General features: G+C 38.5%; 1 protein-coding gene across 4 annotated transcripts; it reads right to left on the reverse strand.

Annotated features, from left to right (window-relative positions):
• Positions 1–357: 357 nt before the first annotated feature.
• traf3ip1 (TNF receptor-associated factor 3 interacting protein 1) lies at positions 358–20,246 on the reverse strand. 4 transcript variants are annotated; one of them, XM_077536167.1, is made up of 15 exons: positions 20,145–20,246; positions 17,735–17,803; positions 17,183–17,344; positions 16,120–16,248; positions 15,644–16,042; positions 15,497–15,568; positions 12,091–12,178; positions 11,983–12,003; positions 11,576–11,642; positions 10,525–10,617; positions 10,319–10,445; positions 9,180–9,216; positions 9,016–9,089; positions 2,645–2,859; positions 358–1,929 (listed from the first exon to the last, which is right to left on the reverse strand). In XM_077536167.1, the coding sequence occupies exons 2-15, from the start codon at positions 17,780–17,782 to the stop codon at positions 1,767–1,769; spliced, it is 1,695 nt and encodes a 564-aa protein (XP_077392293.1). In that variant the 5' UTR covers positions 17,783–17,803; positions 20,145–20,246; the 3' UTR covers positions 358–1,766. The 4 variants fall into 4 exon arrangements, with proteins under 4 accessions (XP_077392293.1, XP_077392292.1, XP_077392291.1 ...); XM_077536166.1 differs by having other exon boundaries at positions 20,171–20,245; XM_077536165.1 differs by lacking the exon at positions 20,145–20,246 and adding an exon at positions 19,570–19,842 and having other exon boundaries at positions 15,644–16,036.
• Positions 20,247–20,318: the final 72 nt, after the last annotated feature.

A 20,318-nucleotide genomic window follows, 5' to 3' on the forward strand; every position in this document is an offset into this window, starting at 1 on the left:
GCTAATCACTCATTAGCAAACTGAAGCATTGTGGATAACGAAAGAAAGGCCAAATCAGCTTTTTATGGGGGGATATTAGGAATGACTTCAATCTTTCAAGGCTTCAACCAAGAGCAGCTCTCTTTCTGTTTTCCAATCCACCTGTTGTGCACCAGGCTGAGAGCAGGTGGGCAGTCAACTTCAATCTTTTTGCTTTGCGGGTCAGGGTCTGCTTGGAAAAAAAAAAAAAAAAAAAAAAAAAAAAGTGGCTCAAGTGGCGTTTCACGTGGCAGCAGCTGTTTTGTGTCTCGCTCACATGAAAGTTGAGGAAAAAACATTTTTGCTCAAGTGCTTCAAGGATGGAAAATGAGTCGGAGATATTTATTGGAGACATTTTATTATTGTACTTCACTACAAAAAACAGATAATTATATGAGCTATAATACAATCTCCACATGTACATAATATACAGTGTAAATGGTTCACAATACACTTGCAACCCTTTTGACGATGTACATATAACTTATATGACCTAACACAAGTGAGAACAACTTTATTTATTCATTACTGCAAACTGTCATTCAGTCATCCATCAATTTAGTATTTTAGGGTCAAGGGTCAGCTGGGGAACACTATTATTAAAAAAATAATAATAATAATACAAATAAAATGAACATGTATTCAAAATGCTACTTTCACTATTTACACGTCAAAGTGCAGCTGTGTCTGAAAATGCCGCAAATGCACATGATAGAAAATATTGCTAAGGGCGAAAAGTTTGGAGGAGAAGATGTAAATCGATATGTCTGATAGCTTTTTACATATGAAAAATATGTGCCATTTAGCAAAACATCCTCCCTGCCAGCTAAGCTACTTGGACGTGCACGAGAGAAATATTCTACATCCAATAGTCAAAGAGATGCCCGCGTGTTAACAAAATCCAAGTGTATATATTCAGAAAGATTTCATAAATGGCAAAAATAAACTCAAAAATGGAAGATTTTTGTTTCTTAATATTGCTCATCTTGGATTATGCTCGACTTCTGATGATAAACACATGCAGTAAAATCCAACTTTCAAGCCCAAATATTAATTACAATTTATCACTCAAAGGCACTGTAATATTAGAGGCATAAAACTCGTAAATGAGGATTAAATATTACAATATTTTTCTCTTTATGGGCAGACGGTAAACATTAGCAACACAATGTATACATTTTGGAGTATTTCGGAATTTTCCTGACTAGTGTCTCTATTAGAAGTAAAGAATAAAATGTAAGCATCATTACTATAATGATCATGTTTGGAAATTAGCAACCACTTAATTTAGTTTGTGGCATTCTTTATTTATTTTTTTTTTCTGCAAAGCGCGTACAAATACCACTTTGATCAGAGATGTTAGCGCTGACCACACGAGTGCTTAACGCAGTTACTGTACCAAAAGTTACTCCTAAAAATTCGGATAGAGCCTAAAGAGAAGAGTTGCAAAATGTTGTTCCTAGATTAGCTAACCGTTAGCCTAGCAGCCTTTTTTTTTTTTTCTACTTGATATTTTCTGGCAGCATGGATGCCCTGTAGCACCATGCTGCCTCTCACAGGTCAGTTGTGGTACTACAACAGATGTTTGCGTGTACAGTACACAAAGATGTCCAGTGTGAAATAGTCTTTTTTTTTTTTTTTTTTTTTTTTTTTTTTTAACTAGTTGAGGCTATTTACAAGACAATGGAGCTCAACTTATGCACTCCATTATATTTATATATTTTTTAAACGCTTTAAGATTTCTCACTTCAAGTGGAAGAGGTGATAATTCCAGTCAACTTTTTTTGAATCTTCTCTTCGTTTCTCAGTATGTTGGACCTCATCGCACAAATTTTGTCCTGGTAGTCCTTGATCATTTGGTCGAGTTCGTAAAGTTCAGCCTTAAGAGGTTCTAATGCCCGCTCGGTCGCTCTGCGCAAGCATCAACACAAACACAAACACAATTCAGTGACATTCAGTCAGTCAATATGACTGGACAGCCGACAGGCCAAGACTTTTGAGGTCGCGAGGCCGCCATATTGCTCCTCCCAAGAAACGTTGCTCGGCATACGATCCTATTACATTTACGGTATCCAAATTGGAGAGCATTTGAGACAGTACTTAGTAGAAACGACATGATTTATGGTATTTTAAATTTATTAAACATAAACAAAAGGACTTCAGATATTTTACAACTTGCCTCAAATACATGTATAAATTATATGCTGAATGATGTTTAGTACAGGAGGAAAAGTATAATTCTAACTGTAATTCAACAAAAGATGCCTCTGCCAAATCTAATATTGGGGTCTCCCTGAGTGGTACTGAGTGGTAAAATAAAAAAGGGGGTCTTCTATTTACTTTTTCACTTGTTAAAAAATAGTGACTACACCGGCACCTCGCCTCCGGCCTTATACTAACTGCCTATGAGCTGTATATGTCTCATCTGTACGTATACCATATAGTTTATACAGTAGTCTGCTCGCGAGGTGGGAGTAACAAGATGGCCGCCCTGTGACTTCAACGGCTTGCACTGGCACGTATGGGCTATCGGCTATCCAGTCATATATACAGGTCAGTGATTTGCATCCATACACGTGTTCTTCCAAAACATCTTTTGCATCATCGGGCGACGTGCAATACTCACTCCTGCTCCTGCAGCAAAGCCTGCGCGTGCTCCTTGTTCTCCCTGCGCCAGCCCTGCAGCTCGGCCTGCATGGCGTCGATGTCCTCCTGCACGTAGTCCATGATCTTCCCCAGCGGCAGCGCGCTCTGGCACACCGACTGGATGGAGGCGCGCAGACGCTCCACCTCGCGCGTCACCAAGTCCTGCTCCTTCTTGCGGGCTTCCTCCGACACCGGCTTCAGCCCATGAAAAGGTGATGTTAGCGTGGTTATGAAGCAAAGATTCATTTGAACAAGCTTTTTTTGAAAAGCGGACACATTATGCAAATATGACTTGTGAGGTTGTGGAGTCACCTGCCCAACTATCAAATGTGAAATAAAACAATAAATGTACAGTATTCCGCAACATGTCTTTTAGCTTGGCTGGATTGTTAAGTCCGCAACTGTACTATTATTTTTACACATTATTAACCCATTTATAGTGTTGAAAACATCTTGAGAACAAATTTATTTACACTCTTGAACACCGTCTGTCAAGTGTTGTAAATGCCGCCTCTTTTCTCACTCTGCAGGAGCCGTGCATCATCATGTCACCTCAAGATTTAAAGTGATTTTTTGTTGTTGTTATTTTTAAAACACAGTAACGACTAAAAAAATTAAATAACCCAGTTTTGTTCAAATTATAATGTAATGCTAAAAGAATTTGGGAAGATGATCTAAGCAGTCATTTGCTTTAGTGAGATATTAAAGACTGTTTGGTCCTTGGGTTGGCATAAGCACACTTTGATGTGGATGGCAAGCACTGATACCTGCCCTATTTTAAAGTTATCGGGTACTTCAGAGGTTGTAGACCCCCCCAAAAAAATACATCAAGCAAGTCCTCGTTGGCAGTAGTTGGTAGTATAATACAACATTTTTGACACATCGGCCAATCATCATATGTGTCAGAAAGAAATGTCTGTTCACAAATTTTTGGTTGGTTTACTACAGAATATGATATCAATACAGTATAGAGAATAATACCTAATAATACTTCAACTTTGTTTGGTAATGTAATGTAATGCACAATCCCAGAGACTAGGGGGCGATATAAGATACGCACTGCAGCTTGAAACAACAGCAACGATGTGTTCTCCGAGGAAAAAATATTATTTAGAAGGGAAATCAATCCTAATTTTTTATTTATTTATTTATTTTTACAATAATATATTTCTATGCAACCCCACTAGTCTAAATATATTCTGGTTAATAACAGTTTTGAAGCAAAATCCAGCCGTTTTTATCCATCCAGCAAGTTTGCCATTTGCTGTGTCGACTGATGATGACATCACAGTTGCTCAGTGCTCAGGCAACAACCCAATCAATCATAGCTCACCAGTTTTCAGAAGCTGAACTGTTTGTTTGTTTGGTTGTTACCTGAGACCTGAGCAACTGTGATGTCATCATCAGTCGACAGCAAGTGGCAAAATGGCCGCCCCCAAGATAGATAAAAAAAAAACGGCTGGATTTTGCGTCATAATTTATTCCACAAATGTAATATGAATCAGAATGTCATGTTTAGACTAAGTGAGGTCATATAGAATATATTATTGTCAAGAAATATTTAAGGTTGACTTCGACTAATTAACAGAATTTCTCAATGGGGTGGGGTGGAGGTTTACACTAATGAAAAAAAGTTGGGGTACCTCCCTTAACACGCAACATACGTGAGGATGTTTGCTCAGCTGGGCTTGCCCGTCCAAAAGCCTTCGCACTGTCCAAGTGTGCGCGTGTGTCTGGCACACAATCCATGCAGACATAAACACTCATTTGTGCAGACGCACCTGCACTCGTAGTTCTTGTTTAGTTTAGTAACAAGCTGTGGCGGCGGGCTTATTTGACTACAGTATTGAGTAACAAGTGCCGCACTTGGTCCTCCTTTCAAGTTGGACTCGCGTTCGTGGCGGCGTAGACACCTGCTGAATGAATGAAAATGGAGAAAAAAAAAGAAAGAAAAAAAAAAAAGACGCACGCAAATAACGTTCGCTCTATTGAGTTGCTGAACTTGCAGAACGGACATCAAGATTGTGAGTTTTTTTTGTTTTGTTTTTTTGAGCGCGAGAGTGGAAAAGCCTCGCCGCCGCGGTCCGCCATCGAGGTGGGTGGCTTCGGAGCGGGTGTTGAGAAACCTGCAGCTACGCAAACATTGCGGTTCGACCAGGCTTTTGGTTTGGTCTGCGTAGCGCAGACGATACTCGGGTCTTCGTTTCTTTTATTTGCGACCGCACGCCGACTTCTTTTGCCAACGGTGCTGTGTGAACACATCGACGTCACACAAGTCTGCCTTTACAAAAAGGTCGATGCGGGTGTCTACTCTTGAAATTCTTCATTTGATATTGTTTAAAAAAAATAAAAAATATCCAGACTTCCAATTTTGAGGGGACATAATGCAGCACGGCTCTCGCAGAGTGAGGAAAGAGGCGGACTTTGACAACATTTTTCTCAGACAGTTCAAGCATTTAAAGGGGAACCAAATTTTTTTTTTTTTACAATAATAATAATTTGCTCCTAAAAACGTATAAATATGTTCTATTTTAAATGTTCTGCGTCCCAAAGACGTATTTATGTTTTTTTACACTAGAGCATACAGAAGGCTTTGATGCAGCCTCTCTACTGCAGAGAATGGTTGAAGCAATGGTAGTTATTACAAAAACGGCCAGCAGGTGGCAGCAGAGTATAAGAGATCAACCAGGGCCGTGTTGCAAAAAGCTCTTTTCTCCACTGTTTTAAACAGATTTGTGAATAATGATGAAATTTAGCTATATTCTAATGCTAATTGTTGCAAAACGTAAACAGATAGAAACATACTTTTTTTTTCCCTGATGAAAGAAGAGACTAATCTTTCTTTTGGTAGGTTCCATGTTTTTATAGCAATAGAACACAATATTCTGTGGGCCTTGCAAAATATGTCAAAATCTAGTAAAACACCAAAAATGTGCTGGGAGTGAAAGAGTTCATAGTGTTGGGAGATGTGTTGAATGTTATTATTAATGGTGCTTAAAAAAAATGGCCAGCTGTCCACAAAAGGCCCCTGGGCCACAGTTTGGACACATCTAGTCAAACCCACCCTCATTTCACAGGACAATATTTAAAAGTGTCACACACTATATGGATTGGGAAAAGTGGATTGCTTTTGGCATGTTTGGCCTTCATTTCAAGTGTTTTGGCACACAAGTCACCACAATTTTGAAATCAGATATCAACTTGAGTTATCCTGATGTACGGGTACCCTTTGTCATCACAATCAGTTCAGTCCCACCACTAATGCTTACAATTAGCTTTTTCTCCCCCACCGTCACGGGCAACTAGCATGCGACCAAATCCTGTCTTTAGTGTCAAAAAGAAACAAGACGATTAATTCAACTTTAAGTTCATTTCTTTTTGTGCTCCACCACCAATCGAGAAAATGTCTGCCCCCTCCATGTTTACAAGGTGCTGCAAGAGTAGAATATTTATTTTCTTGACTACAGAGTATTCCAGCCCCTCTCCGCTCGCTCGCCAGCCTTCCATTTGTGTGCCATGCCGTTTATTTATACGTTACAAACCTTCATCAAGCCAAATTTGAAAGCGGGCCCGAGAGTACACAACATTCTTACGAAAACGCCGCTGCTGCGAGTGGCAAATTCTGTGCAAGTATCGTGAATAAATATACAATGCTGCCAACGGGGGTCAAGGCAAGGCCACCCCCTCAACATGTCTTGTGACTTACTTGCGCCAGCGTAATTGAATTAGTGCGAAAGGTACAGTCCTGCCAAGCAGCGACTGCATTTTAATGAAAGACACAAACGTCCGAGCAGTCGCTGAGCCCGTTTTCAGGAATGGTGGCAGCTGAAATTTCAAACCTGACTTACAACATGGAATGAGCAAGTTCAATATTTACGTTTTTTCAGGCCGTGATTACACGAGGAAAAATGACTCCATCCAACTGACCCGGCTGCACTTTCATGTCAGGAAGGAAGTCATTTGGAATTCTTTTGCGCAGCCGACGAGGGCGGTAAGGCCCCAACGGAGCAGACGTGCGCACATACCTGCGCCGCTCGATCTTTGGAAACCGCACATGATAGTCTGCGGTGCGTGTTTTGACTCTGGGGAAACTGAGAATCTTGAATTAGGATAATCAGTATAAATCCTACACGGTTAGTTCACATCATTTTAACAAAGCCCTTTTCTATTTCAGATTTGGAAAAAAAAAAAAGCTGGTTGGAAGTTTATTTCATGTAAAAATGACTTGATGCTCCTCGGTGGCGTGTTTTATGACGGATGATGTCAGAGACGGTGGTCGGGGGGGCCTCTCTACATGAAGGACAGTCCAAAGCAGTCGAGCCATCAGTGTTAGGGGTGGGCGAGACGGGGACGCGGGGGAAAGTGCGCTTCAGTGCAGAAGACCACCCACAGAACACCACCAAAACGCAGACAAAACTTTCACGTGGACAACAACAATGAAATAATGCTGACGCAGGTGTTAGTTCAGACAATCATGCAGAAATATACACTTTTTTTTTTTTTTCAACAAACCAGCATGACTAACAACTATACTGACAACTTACGATGATTGTTCACCTTCTATAAATGAGTACTAGTAATTAGTTCAAAGTGCATTATGAGACAAACATTTTAGTGCGAGCTTAAATCCGCAATGGCAAATCTTTCAAGACTAGCAGCGATTGATTACCAGAAGCTAGCGACGTGAGTTTAGCCACTATGCTATTCCACAACCTGGACCAGCGCACATATGAAAACTGACGCATCTGGCGGCTATCCAGAGCGTCAAGGTCTGAACGATGTGCTTCCGTTTTCTGTCAAATTGGCCGACGAGATGCCAAAAACCAGATGAGCGATAAAGTTGGGCAACGAGAACCATGAATCGAGTAGAACCGGGACTAGCATTTTGGTTCGTTTTGATTGCTAGTTAGCTGCACAGAAGAAGACCGAACGAAGGAGGAACCAAGCCGGGGCCCGTCCTGTTTTTTTTTTTCCTTTCTGAAGAAAATCAACACTAATTTAGCCTATCAATCGTTAAGTAACTGCTGCATTATATTTTCTCGAGACTAAAAAATAAAGCTCTTGTAAAAAAAATATATATATAAAAAATGTATGTACTGATTAAAAATAGCGGTAGCCCTTTTGAGCAACTCATAGTAGCAGAACAGTAAAAAGTTCATGGAAAAAAAAAGTTCATTTAGTACCCTTTTTTTTCTCAGCAGCAAAAAATTTACATTTTGTCTATAATTAATGTGGTAGCTTCATTATTTTTCAAATTTTCATGTATTAATACCTTTAAAAAGTACATTTTTCTACTTACTGTCAACTGATGATGACATCACCTGTGCTGAGGAAGTAAGTAACGACCAATCTCGGCTCAGTTTACTGACCAAACTCAGAAAACAGGTAAGCCATGATTGGCCGTTACCTACTTCCTCAGCACAGGTGATGTAATCATCAGTCAACAGCAACAGGAAAATAAGTTTTTAAAGGTATTAATTGTACATGAAAAATAATGAAGTTATCAAATTCATTCTGAACAAAATATGAACTTTTCACTGCTGAAAATTGTTCAAATGAGTCAAGTATCCCTTTAAGACTCGTTGTGCACCTGAAAATTCAAATGATGCCCAAAGGTCAATTGCACACCCATCTCAGTGAATTTTCAACATACATTTTCAACATTTTTGCGGGACGAGTTTTTTTTGTTTCAACACCCGTAATCTTTTGTCGCACCTCTGGTGGGTGTGTATGTTTCAAAATTCACATCTTGCCCACTGTTATTGCATAACAGTAAGTTTTAAGTTATATATGCAACCACCCACCATGACGTCTTATTTTGAGCGCTTAGACACCTCGCTACTGTCAAAACAACACAAAACAGCCACACCAGCAGAAAATGTGTCCACTCGAACGTCCGTAACGTGAAGGACGAATACGTCGCAGACATTGATGATATCGCATGCAAAGCACAAGTCGTTTTTACTTGTGAAGCTGTTGAGCAAGCGCAGAGCTTCTTTCGCTCCAGACATCTTGATGTGTGCATCAGTTGTGTGCGTGCGTGTGTGTGGTCTGCAAAGCCACGCTTGCTTGTCAAGGATATTGGACCTTCGACTCGGGTGAAGGGGGAGCATTTTTGTGGGTTTCAAGGCAGCGTAATTGCACCTCTGCGCTGCCTTTTTGTTTACATCTCCTCGGTGATAATAAGCAGGGTTGCACGGCACATTTCAAAAGCGGCCCGAGCGATTAACATTCGGAGACATTTCACAAACGTCTCATTGAAGTCGTTGATAGGCCTACCAGTCATGTCACATGTTTATTGGTTAAGGGGACCCTCTAGTGGGCAATAAAGGAAAGGTAAGAATCGAGTACCTCTTTAGATTTAATGGAGGATGGTGACGCTTCGTAGTCTTTTTTGGTCTCAAGGATCTTTTTGACAAGGCCACCTGCATTAAAATGAAACAGACAACATTACTTTATGACAAATATTTTTTTATGGATAGAAACACACAAAGAGGAGAACAACATGAGCATACCATGTTCTTCATCACCGGCGAGGTCTTGTGCAGATTCCTGGAACAGAAAGGACGACAATATTAGGGATGTAACGATAATGGCAATATCGTGATATTGAAACAGCCACAATATATCGTTGTCATATCACGATATTAACTCATTCACTTGCAGCTATTTTCACACAAGCAATCCCCTTCACTCCCGGATGGTTTACTGGAGTTTGACTGATTTTGCAAGGCCCATCGAATATTGTGTTCTATTGCTATAAAAATATGGAAACTACCAAAAGAAAGATTATCAGTCTCATCAGGAAAAAATAAGTATATTTCTATCTGTTTCCGTTTTGTAGCAATTAGCATTAGAATATAGCTAAGTTTCATCATTATTCACAAATTTATTTCAAATTGTGAGTAATAGGTTTTTTTTTTTTTTTTTTTTTTTTTCAACATGGTCCTGGTTGAGCTCCTTTGCTCTGCTGCCACCTGCTGGCCAGCTGCGTAATAACTACCATTTCTTCAACTGCATCAAAGCCTTCTGTATGCTCAAGCATAAAACACAAACAAACAAACATAAAAATACGTATGAATACGTCTTTGGGACACTTACATTTAAAATAGAGCGTATTTATACGTTTTTGGGAGCAAATTAGTTAAAAGCAGCACATCTTTTAAAAAAAAAAAGTCAGCTTGATTTCCATGTGTGCAGTTCTAGCACCCTCTGGTGGCTAGTTTTTTAGTGCAGTTTAGGCATGTTTTGGCCCTTCTCTGTTGAAAATCCATGCTAATGGTCAGATGAAGAGGCACGTGACATGCTTGTGAAGCGAGGCAATATGTGGAGGAACTCGATATGTGCATACATTTGTTATTAGAGATTGTAGGTTGTTTATTTGCATTGCTGTCATGTACATGTTTTTTTTTTTGTTTTTTACAATGTGACTTTTTTTTTTTTTTTTAATATTACCAACCTCCACACACTATCGTGATAATGATCGTATCGTGACTCTTCATATCGTGATAATATCGCATCGTGATGTTTGGATATCGTTACATCCCCAGTTAATATTATTGTTAATTCAATTGAAGACTACAATTGACAATTTGCTTGTGTGTCTACAGTATGTTTCTGCTTTGGACAATCAATTGTTATCATCATGGCTGACCTTCTTCTCATGAGCATCTGCAGCTTCCGGAGCGGCCTCTGCCACAAGAAACTGCTCGTCTTCCTCATCTTCATCATCCGACCGCTTCCTCCCGTCTCTGATGACTGACGACTTGGCACTTGAAAGCCTGCAAAGAGACATCAAGCAAGTCATGAAAGTGTTGTCCAATAAGAAATGAATATATATCGACGGGGGGGGGGGGTCACCTCTCAGCTGGGACCCCTTCGGGAAAGTTCTCCTGTTTCTTGACTCGAGGAGGAGCCGGACGAGCGCTGCTGGGCCGCGCCGGTCGCTTATTGCTGCACAACGAAATGAGCATAAATTCATTAACATTCAATCCCAAAAATGTATAAACATGTTTTTTATTACTTTGTCCTTCACTCCAAAAACTTATTTATACGTTTGTTAGAGAGCATAGAGAAGGCTTTGGTGCCGCTTCTGAACTGAAGAGGTGGCTTAAAGCAATGGTAGTTATTAAAAAAAAAAAAAAAAAAAAAAAAAAACAGCCAGCAGGTGGCAGCAGAGTATAAGAGATCAGCCAGGACCTTATTGCAACAAGCTCTTTTTGACAGTGTTTTCACCAGGAATGTAAATATTGATGAAACTTAGCTATATTCTAATGCTAATTGCTGCAAAACGGAAACAGACACAAATATACTTTTTTTCCCTGATGAAAGAAAAGACTAATCTTTCTTTTGGTAGGTTCCATGTTTTTACAGCAATGGAACACAATATTGTGCGGGCAAAAGCAGTCAAAATCCAGCAAAACGAAGGGGCTTCAGTGAAAATGGCTGCCAGTGAATGAGTTAAGATGGTTAACTTGCTGTCGATTATTTCCAAAATATGATTGAACATTGTGACAGCTACAAAGAGCCAAATGTTGAATGATTGCATTTGCTTGTAACAAAATCATAAATACACTCCACATTTGGGTTTTTAAAAAGGACAGATGACAGCAATTTTTGTAGATGGGCAAAAAAAAGTGTACGTGCAAAATGTTATTATATAATAAATCATTTGTCTTTTTTTTTTGGTATATATTTTTTCGTACAAAACTTTGATTTTGAGTCCTTTTTAAATTTAAAGAAAAAACAATATATATATATATATATATATATATATATATATATATATATACACTGTATATATATATATATATAATACAACTGCGACATTTTTTTTTTTTTTTACCTCGTTTTAAAGTTTTTTTGTTACAAAAGTGTTGCAAAAGTACGAACTTGTGTTGTTGCTACAGACCTGGAGTTCATTTCCGATGGAAATGAGGCACCTGCAGGATCGCCACCTTCCTTGGGAGGGTCAGCATCTGTGAGAAGTGAATGTTCTGGTGTTTACTTCACTACGTCATATTATTTTTCAATTTGATCACATAATAATAATTATTATCACACAATCCATCCATCCATTTTCTTGACCTCTTATTCCTCACAAGGGTCGCGGGGGGTGCTGGAGCCTATCTCAGCTGGCTTTGGGCAGTAGGCGGCGTACACCCTGGACTGGTTGCCAGCCAATCGCAGTCACACAATCTAGTTTTGTAATATTTTGTAATAATAATGATCAAACATGTCTAATTGAGCATAAGACGAGGTGTTGTCTTAATTGCTGACCACCCCATTTGAGTCTGGTCTGAAAATAGAACCACTTACCAGCCTCACTGTCAGATTCATCTGTAGACAGACAAAGAGAGAGAGAGAGAGAGAAAAAGTAAAAGCTCCACGATGAAAATGTGTTTTGTGAGGGGACGGCGCTTTTACCCTGTCCTGCAATTCGAGGTTTCCTCCTTTGCCCTTTGGCAGAAGACGGCCGAGGTATTCTTGCTGGACTGTCCGACTGGGACGAGGTCTTCAGAAAACACAAAGAAATATCTTTAAAGCATATGGAACTCAAATTGTGATTCCGATTTTTTTTATTTTTATTTTTTTTTAAGATAGGGGTAAGCCTTGCCAGTTATGCAAATTATCTATCAAATGTTCTTCTATATTATTATTTTGAAGTTATGGGTCAAATTGACCATATTTCATATACTAAAAAAATATCAGGAAGTAAAAAAGTTTTAAAAATAAATATGTACGGTTAAAAAAATAAAAATAAAATAAAAATAAAAAATGAAAAAAAAAGTAAAAATTGGATGGATTTGTTCTTGTCTTCTTTTTATTTTATATGTATGTCATTTGTTTAAAATTACACAGAAAGGTTTGTCACATTTCTACTAGGGCTGTACAATAACAATAACTGTAAGAACTCTGATCATATATTAGCTATTTCTTCTATGTATGAGGATATAATGGATTCATTGATTAGGTCAAGTAAATGTTTTCAAAAGCCTAAATTTAAAAAGAAAGTAAAACCGGGATGGAATGCTCATGTGGCAGAATTCTATGCAAAGGCACGTGATGCTTCTAGAGAGTGGATGCTGGCTGGAAGGCCAAGATGTGGTCCAATTTATGAGTATAAGAGGGTCACTAATGCACAATATAAATATGCACTACGCTTCATTGTAAAAAATGAGCAGGCAATGAGAGCTGATTCTATGGCCAGGAAACTGCAGTGTAACAACACATATGAATTTTGGAAGCAGGTTAGGGCCATGAAAACAAAAAATTCTCTACCATGTGCTGTTGATGGTAAAACTGGAACAGATAATATCTTGGAGTTATGGCGGCAACATTATAGTAGGTTATTTAATTGTGTACAGAGTAACACTTACTGTGTGAATGAAGTTGACAGCTCAGATACAATCCTTGGTCATGAAGTACTGAAAGCTATCTCCAATTTGTCAAATAATAAAGCTATTGGTTTGGATGGCATCTCAGCTGAGCACTTAAAGTTTGCAAGTGCGAGGTTACTTCCCCTGATCTCCATTTGTTTCACAGCTTTTTTTGTTCATGGGTTTTTGCCTGACTCCATGCTAACTGTGCTATTAGTTCCTGTTATTAAAGATAAAGCTGGGAAGATTGGTAGTTCAGATAACTATAGACCAATTGCTTTGGCCAGTACTGTGTCGAAAGTTCTTGAAGCAATATTGCTGGATAAAATCTTAAAAATTGTTACATCCTCAGACAGCCAGTTCGGTTATAAAGCAAATTTAGGTACAGATATGTGTATCTATGCTCTTAAAGAAATTATTAGTAAATATAAAGCTCAGAATTCATCCATTTTTATGTGCTTTTTGGATGCATCCAAGGCCTTCGACAGGGTAAATCACAGGAAGCTGTTTATGAAGTTGATACAGAGGGGTGTGCCAAATTATATTGTTCGAATTTTAACCTATTGGTATGCTCAGCAGACGATGAGAATTAAATGGGGGAACAGTGTCTCCTTACCATTTCGCGCTACAAATGGGGTTAGACAAGGGGGGGTATTATCCCCAGTTCTTTTTAACCTATATTTGGATGAGCTGTCAGTAAGGCTGAAGGCATGCAATACTGGCTGTTATAGTGGTGATTTGCTGCTAAATCATCTGATGTATGCAGATGATTTGGTGGTTTTCAGCCCGAGTACTGCTGGTTTACAACAATTGCTCAACACCTGTGCTAGTTATGGTTTGGAGCATGACATCAAGTATAATGCAGATAAAAGTATGATTATGATATGTAGAACGAGGGAAGACAAAGGTCTGACATTTCCTGCTTTTTATCTGTCCAATATTGTGCTTCATGTGAGGAATAAAATAAAGTATCTGGGACATATATTCACAGAAGATCTGTCTGATGATGATGACATGTATAGGCAATGTAGGACATTATACGCACAAGCAAACACTCTGGCTCGCAGGTTTGGTTTCTGTACGGACAAGGTGAAGATCGAATTGTTTAAATCATACTGTACACCGCTGTACACAGCTCACCTGTGGTCAAACTACAAGAAAGGAAGTTTGCAAAGGCTGCAGGTGGCCTACAATGACGCTTTGCGGGTGCTCCTTAGGAGACCAAGATGGACTAGAGCAAGTGAGCTGTTTGTTACAGCTAGAATAAACGGATTACAAGCTACTTTGCGAAAGCTTGTATACAGTTTTATTTGTCGCTTGAATAGGACTATGAATGAAGTTGTGCTGTCTTTGACCGATATTAAGTGTAGTGCTGTACGGTATCAGTCTAGGATGTGGAAACATTGGTATGACTGCCTGATGACTGTATAACAGTCCCCCTGTTTTTTATTGTTTTTTATTGGTTTTTAATGTTTTTTATTGTTTTTTATTGTTCTTTTATTGTTTTTTGATGGTGTATATTTTGTTATTCGTTTGTATTGGACTTAGAGTCTGGAATAAAGTTGAAGAAAAAAAAAAAAAAATATTGGAAAAACGTGATATGCAATATAATTGCTGAATATAGCGATATTAAATATTTTGGCAATATTAACATGTACGTAAAGAAAATACATTTTTATCATCTAATTAAGTAAAGCATTACATTTTTTCATGTGACAAAATAAGTAAACTCAAAGTATTCTTCGTTAATTATTTGTAATTACGGCACTTCTTGATAATGTGGATGCATTATGGCGGTGCACATTTTAGTTAGCGGCTAAACTAACTGGTAAAAAATAAATTAATTAAATTGCATACCTTTGTGATATAGATATTACATGGGCCAATATCGATATTTTGGATTTTGATATATTGTGCAACCCTAATTTCTACACCGAATCAAACAAACAATCTCTATTTTTTGTTTATTTATTTTATTTTTTTAAGATTTCAGGGTGGGTCATTCTGACCCTCATCAAAACAGTCGGGTTAAAAATAACGTGTTAATTGAATGACATCTTAGTTACCTGCTTTTCAACTTTCTCTGCAAGCTATACATGCAAACAATACAAGTTAAGACAAATAGTGCTCAAATTTCCAAACGAACAGTAGCAATTACATCTGACACTGCAATTCTAATGATCACTTCAGCAAAAAAAAAAAAAAGAAAAAAGAAAAGAAAAAAAAATAGATTTGAGGCCCAAATAGACAGACAAGTCAGGCCTGCAATCACTAATCACGACTGTGCTATAAGACTGAATACCTCATCAGCTGCCTCTGGTTCCTTTCCAAGAACGCGACGAGGAGCAATAAAAAGAAAACATCTTACTAACAACATCTAATATATAGCTGGCTTTTATTTATTTATTTTTTGAATTCATATTTTGTGAAGTATTGCAAAGGGCAGAACTTACAACTGGTGCAGGTTTGACTGCTTTTCTGGGCTCGTCCTCGGTGGGTTTTTGTTGTATTTCCGACAACCTATCCTGGGTACGAAGACATTTATTTTAATGTAAGAAAAATATTGATAGGGCTTAAAAATTCTCATTTTCTTGACATACCTTGCTTTTACTGTCTCTCTCTTTACTTGTGTTCTTGTCGTCGCTGTCTTTGCGCCTTTCTGCCTCTTTGTCTCGCTCTCGTCGTTTGTCTTTGCTTCTTTCGGGGTCCCTGTGAGAATCTCTTTCTCTCATTCCGTCTCGGTCTCGACTCGACTTGTCTTGATGTCTTTCCAGGTCTTTCTCCTTCTCCTTGTCTCTGTCTTTCCCTCTCCCTTTGTCCTTGTCTCGCGTTCGCTCGCGGCTCTTGTCGTGGTCCTGTTCGCGCCGCTGGTTCTTGCCGGAATGTTCCCGATCGCGGCGCTGGTCTCGCTCGCCATCTCGTCGCTGTCTTTCCCGCTCTCGGGGCTGGCCCGGGTCCTTGTCTTCTCTGCTCCCACTGCGCTCGATCCGCTTCTTTTCCTCAATTCATACAAAATAACATTAATGTGAAAGATGGAATGACAATTTCATTTACTTTTTTTTTTTTTTTTTTTTACCTCTCTTTCCGATGACTGATGCTCACGTCCTTCTCGATTTTCTTTGTCTTGGGACTTGGATGTGGCCTTGGTTTTCAAGTCCACCTTCTCTCCGGAAAGTACTCGTTTCACTGCCTCCTCACTGGGCAACTTTGGATGAAATATTTTTAAGTCTTTCAATTAGGGATAGGCCGAATATCAGCGCCGATATTCAACATTTTGATGAATATCATCATCGGCCATTTTGAAGAATCATGTAATAATGTACACTGTAAAATTTGTATGATAATTTATTGAAGTGCAACTTAACTGTATTTAACAAACAGGTTGCAATCTGTTTCATGTTTGAACATTCCATTAGTATAATATTTTTCCATGCTAAGTAAGACTTTTTGTTGAATATTTCCATCAAAAATTGACGTTAAAATATCGATTCGCCCGCATATTGGATCGATACAAGAATTGCGCACTGTAATATCGCGATATATTGCAGAATCAATTTTTCTTAACACCCCTATTATTTAGTGTAGAAAACAATTGTTTGTTTTTATTTAACTTTTGAAAACATAGTACTGCCCCTGGGAGATCCCGGAACTTGTTAGATTTTAAAAATAAAGATGTCTATTGAGATTTAAAAAAAAAATAAAGTCAAGTCTAAGTCTTAAAAAAAAAAAAAAAAAAAAAAAACTCCAATATTTTACTAACCCTAAAAGTTGCTCAATAAACATATGCTTTAAAATTCTAAAAAAAATACAAATAAAAAAATAAAAAATTAAGAGCTAGAGTTTGTATTTTTTTCCAAATTTTGATGCCAATATTTTCCCTTCTTAGTGAAAATGATTATCGGCTCCAAATATCGGTTATCGGTGTCCTTGACTATTAATAAAAATCTGATCTACAGGGACTCTTCTCCATAACAGACATACAGTACAAACAACTACCATTTGTTATTCCCCGGGTGCCAATTGATCTACTCGTCCACGCACTCATGGGTTCATTTAAAGGACTTCATCACTCTTCCAGAGGTGACTGCTCAAGACTTCGTCCAAAACATTCATACGCTGAATAATTTGCATGAGCAAACCTTATTGAGGCAACACTTGGCAATAGCCTGCAGCAGCTCGTTGGTCTTCTCGGGCTCGTGGCCAGCCACGATACGTGCCGGCTTTGCAGCAAGGGGCTCACCGCTGACGAGTATCACGACGTCGATCGCTTTCTGAAGGAATGCTATCTTTGTCTCTTTGTCCTAGAAGACATGAACATGAAAAAAAAAATCAGTGGTAAACACAAGAGTATGAGATAGTGTGAGGTCAATTGCTTCAAGTTTGCTGTCGAATGAGTCACGGTCAAGGTATTGAGTTTCGACTTGCGTGTAACAATGGCGAACTCAGCCAACTGCGTCACCACATAAACTCATAGAACATGACAATTATTCAGTTGACCACTTTATCTACTAGTGAGTACAATTTTCAGCCAGAAGACTTCAAGCTTGCTTGCCCACAAACAAAACCCGAGTGACATTTTATGGAATGCATGACAGACAATCAGCAACAGGACTCAAAGAACAGAATCGGTCATCAAAATGTTGTGCAAAATGGAAGTTTAGGGATACACAAAGTAAGGAAGGCAACCTTACCTTTACGTTATCAGACTTCAATTCACTGTCTTTGTACAGTCCCTTCATGAAACCAGTTGTTCTGATGATCTGAAAGTGGAGAAATTTACTATTTAGCAATTTGACTGAAGAATGTCAGAGAATCTTCATTTAGACTACTACTCGGCCGATTAATTGGGAAAAATTAGCTCTTTTATAAAATAAAAATGGGTGTATTTTTATTAAAACACAGTACAACATAAGATAAAAATAATGAAATTCAACCTTCGACAAAAATAAACAAAATGACCCAATTTTTGCAGATTTTCCTGTGTTGTAAAGTTAAAGAAATACAGTACCCCAAATTTAATGTTAGTTTTTTAAGCATTAACAAACCGTAAACCGTAATTTAAATCATTATATATTTTTTAAACAAATTGTCTAATTAGTTATCTAAATTTTAGTCTGGGAAAAAAACAAAAACAAAACATATCAGTCGGACCTAATTAAGTCACCTGGGAACCCTTTTAAATTATGACTCCTTTCAAACACCTGCAACTACTGACACATTGTGCTTTATCAAATATACAAACAGGCAAGGTGAAATACAACACTAACTCCCTGAAGAAGAGTGTTGGTGTCTCCTTTTAGAACTGGAAACTTCAATTACTGTACTTGACACCGGTGTTACGTGCCATTACGTCTTGGGAAATCTTTTTGCATCTGATGGTCCACATTTGGAGATTTGTGCGCTAGCGCTGTCTTTGTTCTACATAAATTGACGAGGTACACGCTCATAATCTAATGAGGTCCAATACAAGGAATGTAGTTTTTTGCATGGGTGAAAATAACAGTATCATCAGCACACATTTGCATGTTAACATTTGTACATACTTGGGGAAGGTCGTTTATAAACGAAATAGCCCCAAAATAGAGCCTTGAGGGACGTCTGTCCAGATATACGTCACTGATGCTATAGTGGCACATTCACCTGACTTCAGGTAGGCGGGGTGCATTTCATTCAAAGTGTAGTTAGTCCACCTTTCGCGATAAACTCCAGCACCTGACCACTCTGAACAGGATATTCTGAACATGGATTGATGGAATTTTGGAAACGTTTGATGCAATGTATGTGCTTCCAAACTACAAATAGTTTTGGTTACTTTACCTTTGTTTGATTTACATCTTAATTGATTACACATAGATTGTCTCTCATTTTTTTGACAGACGGTTTTCCCCAGGAGGAAGTACTTATTTTCACATTATTTGTAAACAAGTACTTCCATTACTTTGTGGAAGTTGATATTTTGATTTGTACTTGTTCTCGCGCGATTCACGGCAAAATTGCGCAAGCAGGCAGTTGTCGGTCACGGCCAAATAACTTCATTTTTTTTTTTATTGCCGATGATTTCCCGGTGAACTATATGGCAAAGGTGTTTCTAACTAACAGTATAGATTACATTTTGGACGACCACCACCCTCTTATTATTTTGATGCAGAATTTTGAAAGCATTCGGCAGAGATCGACTCAGAAGCGCATCTAGCAACTTGACGACAACGCTGTTTGCGTTGTGTCAATGGCAACCGGGTGACAAAACGCAACGCCCAAATACTCGGACTAATTGTCGCTTTGTTTACCGCAGATGTATCGAGCCATCCCACGGAGGTTTTGTCAACAATAAAATGATGCACCTTGACTTGTAGTTTCGACATTGCTAGCGAATTAAATTGCTAAGCGGCACTGCTAGCGAGCTAATACTTTCGCTAAGCTCGCAAGCAGACGAGCTCAATTTGGTTTATGCTGGTTTATCAGACGTGCAAATAAAATGAGCATAAATGCCACATTTGGCAAATAATCATGACAGCATCAGTCTCACCTCACTGAAGATGTCGTGCAGGTATCGAAACGGTGGTTTGCTGAGCAGTTTTTCAGTCAGCGGTGGTTTCTTTATCACCTTTCCGAGCGCGTCTTGTGTCTTTTTAACAACAGCTGCATTCATTGCAGCAGTTTTTTTTAAGGAAAAAAAAAAGGAAAATAAAAGTATCGCAGACAAAAATCAAACCGAGTCGCTTCTGTTTAATACCAAGCTGGCTAAAAGTTCGCGCTTGCGTATTTGGGAGGAAGAATCGTTCGCGTTCCTTATCTTCTTCTAACCAATCTTTCAGTATTTTGGAGCTATAAGGCTGCCCACACTGCCACCTGCCGCTAATAATGGCAAATGCAGTACAGTACGAAGCGTTAACGGTCATTTGTATGGAGTTGGGGTTTCATTTCATACATAATACACGATTACAGTATTGCCAAGTGTACTACATACGAAATAAATAACTTCTTAAAACATTTTTTAATAAAATTGAAAATATACATTCAAATTTCAACTCAACAAATAAAATTGGAAACAAATAATATAAAATGTAGGTTAGAATAAATAAATTCAGTACGTGTACGTACATTGCAGTTCGTTTAAACATATTCACCTGACTTCCACGAGACCGTGTTCGGACAATTGAGGCCATAAGTGAATTATTAATGATTAACCGACACTAATTCCCCCATACTGAAAAATGATAGATTATACATGGACAAACCCGCACGAACAAATGAAAATTATGACGTATTCGTCAC

The sequence above is a fragment of the Festucalex cinctus genome, chromosome 11, assembly GCF_051991245.1.
Source record: "Festucalex cinctus isolate MCC-2025b chromosome 11, RoL_Fcin_1.0, whole genome shotgun sequence".
In the NCBI taxonomy this organism is placed as follows: Eukaryota; Metazoa; Chordata; class Actinopteri; order Syngnathiformes; family Syngnathidae; genus Festucalex; species Festucalex cinctus.

What these genes read in the sequence shown, in the direction of transcription:
- traf3ip1 (XM_077536164.1), bottom strand. Translation starts at nt 19,692, where the DNA reads ATGAATGCAGCTGTTGTTAAAAAGACACAAGACGCGCTCGGAAAGGTG. An exon ending in CGCCGGTGATGAAGAACATG is followed by an intron (nt 9,090 to 9,179) that starts GTATGCTCATGT and finishes ATTTTAATGCAG; the next exon opens with GTGGCCTTGTCAAAAAGATC. An exon ending in CCTCCATTAAATCTAAAGAG is followed by an intron (nt 2,860 to 9,015) that starts GTACTCGATTCT and finishes CATGGGCTGAAG; the next exon opens with CCGGTGTCGGAGGAAGCCCG.